The sequence below is a fragment of the Eublepharis macularius genome, chromosome 13, assembly GCF_028583425.1.
Source record: "Eublepharis macularius isolate TG4126 chromosome 13, MPM_Emac_v1.0, whole genome shotgun sequence".
In the NCBI taxonomy this organism is placed as follows: domain Eukaryota; kingdom Metazoa; phylum Chordata; class Lepidosauria; order Squamata; family Eublepharidae; genus Eublepharis; species Eublepharis macularius.
Genome location: NC_072802.1, coordinates 31782278 through 31794872, shown reverse-complemented (window position 1 = coordinate 31794872; position 12595 = coordinate 31782278). Strand labels below are relative to the sequence as shown.

Sequence of the window (12595 nt, the reverse complement as noted above, 5' to 3'; positions counted from 1 at the left end):
CCTTGCATGCATTGAAGACATTATTTTGCATCACACTGTTTCCTCACATTAGATTATCTCCATATGCATTTTTCAGTCTTAAGTGTATCAATATGTGGTCATTATATAATGTACATACATGATGTATGCTATGCATGCAAATGTCATATACGTTGCATATAGAAACAACATCATGTGCTCATAATCAAAATGAATAGACAAATCTAATAGTAACAAGTAGGGGTGTGTGCTTCGGGTTCCCAGTTTGGAAAAAAACCCGATCCGAGCCTGATTAGTAAAGATTCAGTATTTCCGAATCAGGGACAGTATGATGGCCCTGATTCAGAAATACTGAATCAAAGCTTCCTGAAGCAATTCGGATTGTTCTGGGAAGCTTTGGGGCCTTTTTAAAGGGTGCCTGCCCTCCCACCACCACCCCACTTACCTGGGACATCCTTCTGGCAGCGCAGGCGCCGGTGTTCACTGCTGCCCTGCCGGCCGCCACAGATACTGAAGTGGCAGGGCAGAGGCTGCCTCAGACACCAAAGCAGTGGCATGGGCGGCAGAGGCACTGGCTGTAGCCTTCCCCACTGCCCTGTTGGCGGAGGCGGCAGAAGGCCTGCTCCGGCCTTCGGAAGGTAAGTGAGGTTGGGGGAAGGGGGGCTCAGGGGGGAGGTGGGAATCTCAATTCGGTATGCTCCGAATCATTACAAAGCATACCGAAGTGATTTCCGACAACCCAAACCAGCTTGCCGCTTCGGGTTTTGGGTTATTCTGGATCACCGAATATTTCCCCGCTGCACACCCCTAGTAAAAAGCAGAGAACTTAGCCAATAAAAAACATAAGGTAGTAGAAAATGTTGTGAAGTCATAGCTGACTTATGGGAAGAAAACATATAAATGAATATAAAAAGAAATAAAATAGGGAATTTTTGCTTACTCTTAACATTAAAGTCATATATAACAAACTTAAGATGAATTGTGTACCTTTTACCATCAGATAAAACTCTCCTAATCTCCAGCACACTTCCCAGGTGTTGATTGAACCTTGGAGGAAAAACCTATCAATGTTGAATAACACATTTCCCATGAATATGCAGCTTCTGGGAGCTGCGGAGCAAAGTGACCACCGAGTAGAAATCAGGACAACTCAAACTCAAATTCTTCCTGAAACAGATAAAATTTCCAACAGGGCAATTTGAATGTTTGGTCAACAGATAAAGTATCTGCGCAACAGCTTCACTCTTATGTGCTTTTCTTTTGTAGGTTGTATGCTGTTGGTGGGCGAGATGGCAGCTCTTGCCTAAAATCCATGGAGTGTTTCGATCCTCACACCAACAAATGGAGCATGTGTGCATCAATGTCAAAACGAAGAGGAGGAGTTGGTGTAGCAACCTACAATGGGTTCTTGTATGCCGTCGGAGGCCACGATGCTCCGGCTTCAAATCACTGTTCTCGACTTTCTGATTGTGTAGAAAGGTAAGAGGGAAGAGAGAAAATGCTTGCCATCTTTGCTGTGTATCGCAGCAAACCTTTCAGGTTTCAGAAATACATTTGATAAACTATTGATCAGATTAAGAAAGCTCAGATTTAGGGTCAAATTAGATGACAGCTGGAGAGCTATGATCTGATCTCTTGTTTTTTTTGTCCTAACTTCAAAGCAGCTGCCCATGGATGGGGGTGAGATGGGGAAGTTGTGCTGAGTGTGCATTCCCCCTGCGCTATTTCCTCCAGTGTAAATGACCCCTAAAGTCTTTTTGACCAGCTGGGGTAAATTAACAGATACCATAAGAGCATTTGTATTTTTCACTGAAAAACCCCCCATCTTCAGTGGCTTTGAATGGATGCTTAAAATCAAGGCAGCAGTGGGGAGGGGGTGAGAACATAAGAGAAGCACTGCTGGATCAGATACAGTCACCCTTCAGAGGTCTACAGCCTCTCAAAATGGAGGCCCTAGTTAGCCATCATGGCTAATGACCATTAACAGTGCTGATGAGTTGCTGCACGCACAGATTCCTTACTTTCTAATTTATTGTTGCTTTTGTTGTTATTAATTTCATTTATACCCTGTCTTTCTCTCCCATGCGGACTCAAAGTTGTTTACATCATTCTCTTTTCTTCCATTTTGTCCTCACAACAACCTTATGAGGTAGGTTGGGCTGAGAGTGTGTGACTGGCCCAAGGTCACCCAGCAAGCTTCAGTGGTGGAGTGAGGTTTTGAATCTGGGTCTTCCAGATCCCAGTCCAACACTCTAACCACTATACCATGCTGATGCCACAGTAGTTTGGTGTGCTAGATTCTCCAGACAAAGGAACTAAGAAGCAGGAAAACTATTTTGCCATAATATTGCTCCAGGCACTGATGGCCATATTAAACCAATGCTGCTATCTGAACTCCAATTTTATTCAAATATCATTGTAGCAAAAGAGCTAATGGAGAGAATTTGGGACTGACAGGACTTGGATTCAGCCTGGTGCTCAGCCATAATGTTCCTTACGTGACCTTGGGACAGTTCAGCTGTCTATCCCTCAAGGTGATTGAGAGGATAAAATGGGAGATAAAGCTAGTTACCTAGAGCTCCTTGGAGGAAGGTATTGGGCAAGCAGGAGTGGGGGGAGAGAAGACAAATGTGATAAATTTGGTTCAGTGCTCTGATGTGAATTTATCTGTAGCTAGAAGAGCCCCATGGCTCAGAGTGGTAAGCTGCAGTACTGCAGCCCAAGCTCTGCTCACAACCTGAGTTCGATCCTGGCGGAAGCCGGGTTCAGGTAACTGGCTCAAGGCTGACTCAGCCTTCCATCCTTCTGAGATCGGTAAAATGAGTACCCAGGTTCCTGGAGGTAAAGTGTAGATGACTGGGGAAGGCAATGGCAAACCACCCCATAAAAAGTCTGCCAAGAAAATGTCGTGATGCAATGTCCCCCCATGGGTCAGTAATGACTCAGTGCTTGCACAGGGGATTACCTTTATCTTTTTTTATGCAACCAGGAAGGACTTGTTTGAAGGAACTTTCCTGCATTGCTCTACCCAGTCTGGCAGATTTCAAAAATATTCCATGGCTCATAACATTAAAAAAACACAGTAAGCCCCCCCTTTTCTCTCGTTGTGCCTCAGATAAATTTTATTAACGTAAAAGAGAACATAGAAGACTAATTGAATGTGTTTTCCAGACAATGTAGAACTGAATTTGTATTACATTCCAATTTACACCTGGTATAAGAAAACATCCTTTGTTTCTCCTTATACTCTTTTTCCCTAAAACATTTTTATGTACATGATGTATGCTAGACAGGTTGACCTATTGCAGAGAACACAATGGAGAATCTTGAGAAATATTAAAAGTGAACAAACCAGTTGTGCAATACATGTTCACACAGATCATATGTCATGTATTTTAGGGCAGGTTTATTTGATGTATGCAGAGGACTGCAGCAGTACAACATTACAAAAATCACAGCTTATAAGGCCTAAAAGCATTAGTTGGCTGATAAATCAAATAAGCTTGAATGGATTCTTGGGTGGAAGCCACTTTTTCTGTGGAGTCAATAAGGAAGGGCACATTTATCGGGGGTTACTATTTTGATTCTGGTTTATTCCTGTAAATGGGGAGTGAAAAATAAATGCATATTAACAGTGGCCTTTCCTTTTAACCAGGGCCCTTTTTTTGTGGTGGCACTCATTGGTACTGAGGGGGGGGCTCTCTCACAAATCTGGAGAGAGTAATTGGTGAAAATCAGTGCAACAACAAAAAAGGTAGCGCACCTTTTTCAAAAACAAAACAATAACAAAAAACAATAACGCAACACTTTATATATATATAAACCCAACACTATATATATATATATATATATATATATATATCACTTATACCCCACCTTTCTGCCCCATGGAGACCCAAAGCAGCTTCCATCATTCTCCTATCCTCTGTTTTATCCTCTCAGCCCCATGAGGTAGGTGAGGCTGAGAGGGTGTGACTGGCCCAAGGTCACCCAGCAAGCTTCTCTGGCAGACTGGGGATTCAAGCCTGGGTCTCCCTGATCCTAACTGAACATTCTAACCACTCCACTGCACTGGGTCTGCAAGAAGTAGCTTTATCACCAATATCCTTCAAGATCTCAAAAAGGTACCTGTATAGAGCTTGGGATAATATGCAAAGACTAGTTTAATCAAATCAGTCAGTTAAAAAGCAGATAGCTAATCAGCGCATGATTTTTTAATTGGTTAAAAAAATTAGAGCAGCAACTGTGTAAGAAATGCTTTATTCTTGGATATTTATGTGACAGGCTTCTCATCAGGAAAGAATAAGGAATGGCCGACTGACAATTACAATATCAGATGAGATTATACAACACCTGATGTGGGTTATTTTACCTGGCAGAATGTGACTACATCATTTTACCTGGCAGAATGTGACCACTTCAAGACAGGAATAGATCTTGAATCTGTAGTGCCCTCTGATGGTAGAAGAAGACTTGGCTAGATGTCCTAGTAATCTTTCCCACATCACAAAGATCTATAAACATTTCAGTGGTCAACAGAATAATGAAATAACACGAGAGAGGGGCAGTAAAATCTAGTTTGGGCTTTTATTACTGAGCCTTAAATAACTGTTGGTCAACTTTCTCCCATAAAATATTCTAGATATGATCCCAAAACAGATACCTGGACTACTGTAGCGCCTTTGAGTGTGCCTCGTGATGCTGTGGGAATCTGTCCTCTCGGAGACCGATTATATGCAGTAGGCGGCTATGATGGACACACATACCTGGATACAGTAGAATCATACGATGCTCAAAACAATGAATGGACAGAGGTAAGTGTCCTTCTTGATCTCTCTGCTTCCATATGCGGATATATTCCTATCCATGATCTTTGCTTCTGCAACTGTACTACATTCAACTGTCCACAGGTTCCTATTCCCTTCTGTGACTCCATCCATTCTCCCTTGCTGCCCTTCTCTTGCTCCTTCCCTAAACACCTATTTCTTACTACTTCTCCCTTTTCCTATAAATCTCTTCTCATACCATTTTTGCAAAGTCTTTGGAGCAAGCTTGTAAGCCCTCATGCCTTTCAGAAGTAGCTTTGATTACATGTAAACGCCCTCGCACATACTCTTCTCCTGTTCCCCTTGCCTTGGTTTTCATTGTCTCCTCCTCTGTTGAAATTTAGGATGTAAGCTCCTATTGGTTCTCTGTACATATACACCTCTCTGGTGAATGTGCAAAATGGCTGGTGTTTTTGTGCATTCTTCAGTCAGTTTTACATTAACCCCTATAGTTATACATTTACTATATACAAATATATAGTTCAAGATTGGTAGCTGTGTTTGTCTGTGTTGGTAGAAAAGGGCAAGAGTCCAGTAGCACCTATAAGACTAATAAAATTTGTGGTAGGGTATGAGCTTTTGTGAGTCACAGCTCACTTGTTCAGATACCTACTGGACCCTTCCTCTTTTGTACCGATACATATATAGTATATGCAGGGCTGGTGCGCCCATTGAGGCCAGGTAGGCGGTGGCCTCAGGGCACAGGGTGCCGGAGGAGGTGCCGGAGGAGGCGCGGGGGGCGGGAGCGCACGCCACGGAGCTGCAGCCTCCTAGCCCTCCTGCCCTGCACTGCCGCCACCGCCAGCACACGCCCCTGGCTGGGCGCAGCAGCCACGGGCAGGCATCTGCAGCAGCGCAGGGCAACCGAGTGGGAAAGCTCAGAGGCCACCCACGCCCTGTCCCAGCCGCCTGCCGCAGCGATTGCGTCGGCGGTGTGCGCACACCCGTGATGACGTCACATGTGACGTCATCATGCAGGCTGCTGCGTGCGTGCGCGTGCGCGCTGGGGCACCCAGCCAGCCGGACGGCTGCAGGCACTGAAAACCCTGGTGCTGCTGCTGAGTAGATGTATATAACACATACTGTATGTGTATATAAACATATACTGATACATATATAGTATATATACATAACTCATCCATATATAGTATATGTATATAAACATACTTCAGTTGGTAAGATCTGGGATTTACTGCTTTCTGGATATTTTTTAATCAGCATTTTCAAATAATCACATTTGATTTATGTACTGCCCTTCAGGACAATTTAATGCCACACTCAGAGTGGTTTACAAAGTATGTTATTATTGTCCCTACAACAATCACCCTGTGAGGTAGGTGGGGCTGAAAGAGCTCTGAGAGAGCTGTGACTGACCCAAGGTCACCCAGCTGGCTTCAAATGGAGGAGTGGGGAAACAAACCTGCCACTCTTAACCACTACAACAAACTGGTTCAAAATATTGTTGAGAGAGAATGTTGCTCCTCACTCATCCAGATCAGTGAGTGTCATATTTCAAGAAACTAACTAAGTACTTTTACTTTTTTAGGAAGTTCCAGTCAACATAGGAAGAGCTGGAGCTTGTGTTGTAGTTGTAAAGCTGCCATGATGGACATGATGAGATGTAAAACAGTGCTTGCGCCCAGCTCCAAGCAGCAGCATGGGAGAAGAGGATGAAACATGTTCCAGAATGCAGTGTAAACATCATCCATTATGGAAGAGGAGATGGAAAGATGAGCCAGGGTGGAGTCTGAGCATGAACACAGCATTGGTCTACATTCCAAAGACAAACTCAGCAGATATTTCATCATCAGGGTGTTGCTAACCTCAGTTCACAGAGAAAAACTGATTATTCACTGTGCTTAAAAAAAAAGTCAACATTCTAAGCCAGGATAACTCCAACTCAGTGTCAGGCTTGATTCCTCTGCCTGAAGCCAGTTCGGTGACCTTGGGTCAGTCACAGCTCTTCCAGAGCTCTCTCAGCCCCACCCACCTCACAGGGTGATTGCTGTGGGGATAATAATGACATACTTTGTAAACCGCTCTGAGTGGGCATAAAGTTGTCCTGAAGGATGGCATATAAATTGAATGTTATTATTACTATTATTATTATAAGGGAAGCCAGATTGTATAGGCAAAATGAAAAATGCATAGTTGCATATGATTGCTTATCTTGCATAACTCATTCTCCTTATGCTAGATATGGAAGGGCAAGCCACAGGGAACTCTTAAGAACAATTCCATGACAACTGGAAGTCCTCTTTACCTCTCCTTGGTATTAAGACACACACGGCCATATATCTCCAACAATTAGAAATGTTGCAGATGTGATTGTACCTTTCATGAAATCACATGACAAAATCAGCAGATGTTTTTTCAGTTGTGGTTGGGCAGGGTATTAGTAAAGCTTTCATGAAATGAAAACTGAAGGGTTATAGAGAGTGCATATTTTAGAGGTGAAGTCAGAACCTTGTAGCATCAAAGATAAAATGGTTCATAGGTAACCAAGAAAGGCAGAAATTTGAATATATTTAACTTTGCACCCCATTATTAAATGTTAAATGACTGTAAGGAATAATTATAAAGCTTGACCTTAAACCTCTTAAGATCCATATTTAAGTCCAACTTCCAAACTTATGGCATTGGGTTTTTTAAAAATATATTTTTGATCTTTACTGAATGTGCATCTGCCCTTTTATTTCCCCCAAACATGGCTCTGACACTGGTGTTGTAACTAGACATGGGCACGAACGGAACCCCCCCCCCCAACACCCTGCTCATTGTTCGGTGCCATCCACAAACAACAAACATGGACGAACATGAACTGTTCCCGGACATGTTTGTTGTTCGTTGTTCATGGGGGCCAGACCCCCCCACTTAGCCCCCCTCCCCTCAAACCCACTTACCTGGCTCTTTAAAGATCCCTTTAAACTATCAGCTGGCAGGCGGCAGGGGGGGATTCTCCCCTGCCGCCTGCCAGCTGATAGTTTAAAGGGCCCTTTCCTGCCATGTGCAAGGGGCAGGGCCCTTTAAACACCCCACAAGCTGACCTTCCCAATATTCAATTTTGCAGGGGAAATTTGCAGGGGAAATAGTCCTCGTTGTCCTCTAAAGACCCCCCAAGTTTCAGAGAGATTGCACCCCGGGAAAGGCATGATCCACAGATCTCTCCGTTGGCTGTCATTTTCTCTTCACAGTGGCAAAAACGGGACTCTCTGCTGGAAGTACTTTGAAGGGTTAAAGCCAGAAGGAGTTCAGACAGAGTTTAGTCCCTCCTTGCCTCCGGTTGCCAAGGGGATTGATTGCAGCAGGTGCCAGACTGTCTGGCTTGCTGAAGGGCTGCTGAAGGCAAGGAAGGAGGCTTTTAACAACCACCTGTTTGTTTAGGATGGGGCCTCATGAACAGGTTGTTTGGGAACAGCAGATTAGGCTGTTCGTGGTTTTTTTCTGTTCGTAATGCTGTTCGTGCCCATGTCTAGTTGTAACTACCTTACTTCATCTGATCTTGCAACCTACCAATCCAAGACCAATGTATTATAATATGATAGCAGAAGCTTCCTGCTTTGTGGGGGAAAAATAAAAAGGGGAACAAGATATGGCGCTAGGTTTCACTCCTTACTCCACATTGGCTGGAGCATCGAAGTGCAGCCTGCGGTTCCCTTACCTGCCATGCAGACAAGTGGAGGTGCTGCAGGTCTTGGAGGGAATGATCCTTTGAAGAATAATATTTAATTTGTGAACCAATCAGAACAAGCCAAAATCACCCAACCAGATTTTTCAAGAACAAACTCCAGAGACTGACATCCTGAGAAACTCCTCCAATGTACTGGTATAGTGCTTGGCCCAGTAGGTCTATATTTTAAATAAAATTAGCAGCTTTCTGCTACAACTGGTTGGCCATGATCCTCCTAGGTTCTCACTCCATCCTCAAACCCATCAGAATGTGTATTGCATGATGTCTGCTTCTGTAACATATAGACCTATTTATTGCGGGCCTTAAGTCACCTGGAACTTTGATGTCCCTATGGGGAGCAATGGCTATGGGAAACGTGAAGCTAAGTGCCTTCGATCAGTACAAGGAGCAGTATGCCCACAATGCAAATGTACATGCATAACCAGAAGAACTTTCTGCACCACAGCCAAAAGAGACTTCTTGTTCTGCCTTTTTTTCAGCCTGTAGTATGGTGCAATTTGCCTCCTTGGTTGCAATGCAGAAAGCAGAATGGTCTTTGTGCACACCGGCCTTCCTTATGGAAGTGCTTGGCAGCTCCTTGGCACTGTGGTGCCTGTTGCTGTAGCACGTATATGCCACCATAGATATAAATATAGTTTATGACTAAGGGTCAGACAAAAGCTCCCAATTTGATTCAGACAGTTTTTAAAATCTTTCATGTAAGAGAGAGGAGGAAGAGGTTGAGCCTGGTGGCAGAACATATGCTTTGCATGCAGAGGGTCTCAGGGTTCAGTCTTGGCACTTCCAATTAAAAAGAGATCCGAGGTAGCAGATGCTGGGAAGAATGGCTGCTTGAGACTTTGGAGACTTTGGAGTGTGTCAGAGCAGAGAATATCAGATAAGGTAATCTGATTCAGTAAAAGGTGTTTTTTTTAAAAATGCTTCTGATTGAGTAACTAGGCAGGCCAACCTCCTCTGTTCTATTGCCACATTTTGACTGCTTCCTGCCTCATGATCCTTAAGACACTAGAGTTGTTCTGCTGAATCAGACCAAAAGTTTATCTAGTCCAGCTTTACTTTCTAACAATGGCCTTCCAGATGTGCACAAGCAAGGCCTGATGTTTGTACTGACTTTGTACACAGAGGTTTCATCTAGCCCTTAGAGCCATTGCTAGGTCTTTTCCAAGCATGCTGCTCCCCATGGTTGCTTCCATTCCAATACATACTACCATGTTCCACTATGACATTACGATTTTTGTCCAGTGGCACCTTAGAGACCAACAAGATTTCCAGAATGTAAGCTTTCGAGAGTAACCTTGGCTGGGATATAGAGGCTCAAGGATCTCCATTCCTACTCGTGCCTGCGCAAGAGAGCTCTTACTCTTGAAAGCTTACACTCTAATAATCTTGTTGGTCTTTAAGGTGCCCCTGGATGAAAATGCCTACTGTTCTACTGCAGACCAAAACAGCTACCCACCTAGCTAGCACTATGACATTGAACAGGTAAAGAAAATGTTGGCCAGTGTACCAAGAAAGCCTGATGGCAGCCAAAATCTGCACCAGGCTACTTATTACAATTCCCATGGGAAGCAGAATCTGTCTGGTGAGCCAACTGGAATGACTTAACAGGCCACTTATTTGAGAATAGAAATTCAAATGAATATTGGAAATTCAGTAATAAAGGAAGCATTGTTCCTTTGAACAGAAAAGAAGGCAAATATAATCTATTACATCAGCTGTTTTCACATGTCTCAGCACAGCGCTAAATTCATGGAACAAGGGCGTCTCCATGGCACGATTTTTGACATCATCGCACCACGAAAATGGAATTGTGGCGCGATAATGTCAGAAACTGATAAATAAATCGTTATGTAGGCCCCAGAAACCTAATTAAAGGATTCCATGTTTGGGCTGTTAGCATCATGTGGCATAGGAAGCGTGATTATAGGTGGTTGTGAGCTGGTTCTGCTGGCTGGTGTGTGTGCAGGAATGAAAATAATAAAAGCATACACTTGCTTTATATATAGAAATGGAATGACAGTTCTTTATTGTAGGAACTCCATACTCTGATAGGAGAAGAGGAGAGACAGAGCCTAACTACCTATCTAGTCTAAGGATGGGCATGGATGGCAGGACAAGGCCTGCATCCATGCTGCCAAGATGGAGGAAGGAGAAGGAGAGAGATGTTGCCTGGAACAAAGCCAGGAAGAGAAAGAGTGAGAGGGAGGAAGTCAGGAGGAGGAAATCCTGAGAATAGCAGTCTGCATACTAAAGGACAATCAGAGCAGTAAACAATAGTAAACAGTGAACAGAGGGCCCTGACCTCTCTATCTTTCTAACTCTTTGGTTTGTCCCCCTCTGAAACCTGAGGAAAGGGACAGCACAGAATCCTCCTCTTCCAACAGAAATTGCACCATGAAGATGTCCTTATTCCGTGAGTTTAGTGCTATGCTGAGACAAGTGAAAATAGTCATTGTCTCCTTGAGGCAATACTCCTGCATGTACTGTTAAATATTCTACAGCCAATCTATTATGGTTTCAACTACCCGTGAATAGAGGGGACTGCTTGTGGGCTTCCTTGTGGCATCTGACTGGCCAGTGATGGAAACAGGATTCTGGAATAGGTGGGCCATTATTCTGATCAAGCACGACTATTCTCATGTTTTTTAAGACTGTGTATATGTATGGGCTTGGTGGTGGAGGAGAGTGCCCTCAAGTCATAGCTGACTTATGCCAACCCCGGTTGGGTTTTAAAGGCAAGAGACTAACAGAGGTGGTTTTCCATTGCCTGCCTCCACAACCCTGGTCTCTGTTGCAGGTCTCCCATCAAGTTACTAGCCAAGGCTGACCCTGTTTAGCTTCTGAGATGTGACGAGATCAGGCTCACCTGAGCTATCCAGGTCAGGGCATGCATGTGTTTACAGAACCCATATTTACAGAATCCATATTTATGCCACCAAAATGAAATCTCATTTCTTCAAAAAATATAACAATGGCAAGTAAAATTAGTGCTTTTACAAAAATGCGGCACTGCTGTTATTATTCTAATTACATAGTGTCCAGCGATTCCCTGAATGGCTCGCAAACCATCTGTCAGAACATTTGAACCAATTTGGCTTTCCTTGGAATAATCTGGATGTTAAGACCTATTGCCAAAGAGGTATTAATGTAGTCATATTTGCAGAATGGAGCTTACACAGTGAAATATGTTTATCATATTGATATGCTAAGTCTGTGGCCTCCACTGAACAGAATAAACTGTGCTACGTGTTCAGACAATTGGACCCTAAGCCCAAGACAGGTGTGCTGCATAGCATTATATTATACTAAACGGCACACGTTTACAGTTTAACTAAACAGTTTAACTAAACAATAACAAAGAGAGTGATTTCATTATCAGATTGCTATTAAAGAGGGAAAAGAGAAGGACCAGCTCCAGACACAATCTGAAGCTCATAAACATCCTGGCCCTACATACTTAGTTCAATGCAAAAAGCAGATATACTTTTTGTGTGTACGTCAAGGTATTTATTTCCTTACAATATTTTAGACTGTATTTTAACCAAAATAGTTCTCAAAGCAGTTTATTAAGTTCAGAAACATTAAAACAATTAAAAATCTTTAGTAATAAATGTAACAGCTGTACAAGTCAACCATGCTCTAGAAGGTTACATGGCAATCCTAGAAGACTGGCAGAATGAAAAAAAAAATCCTGTACTTACTGACCACTCTAGTAAAGTTATAACACTACTCACTTAAAAAAAAAATTCTGCTAGCAATGAAGATGATTATTCAGGAATATGTAAATTTGAATACATTTTATGTGTCGGTCTAAACCTATTAGCCCTGAATATGACACAGAAGAGGAATGGAATCAAGCGTACCATCCCCTATCACATGTGCTGCCTCAGCTTTGTGCTTACATGTATTGAGCACAATGTGGCCACAGAGGCACATGAACCGTCCAAACCTGTGCGTAACTAGACTCAGTAGCATGGATCCAATCTTCCTCCAAGGAGCCTTCTTCCAACTTAAGGAGCCTACTTCCAATTTAAGTGGCTTTTCCAGTGGAGAAGAGCCACTTAAGTCATAGGAAGGCTTCAAATTTTGCTTAATAGAA

General features: G+C 43.2%; 1 protein-coding gene across 2 annotated transcripts in view; it reads left to right on the top strand.

Annotated features, from left to right (window-relative positions):
• The window catches only part of KLHL4 (kelch like family member 4), a 54120-nt gene extending 46643 nt beyond the window's left edge, over positions 1 to 7477 (top strand). For both annotated transcript variants that reach the window (XM_054996408.1, XM_054996409.1), the window contains 3 exons: positions 1246 to 1458; positions 4622 to 4793; positions 6352 to 7477. In XM_054996408.1, the coding sequence (XP_054852383.1) occupies positions 1246 to 1458; positions 4622 to 4793; positions 6352 to 6411 (445 nt within the window). In that variant the 3' untranslated portion in view covers positions 6412 to 7477. The remainder of the gene's footprint in view (positions 1 to 1245; positions 1459 to 4621; positions 4794 to 6351) is intronic.
• The last annotated feature ends 5118 nt before the right edge of the window (positions 7478 to 12595 follow it).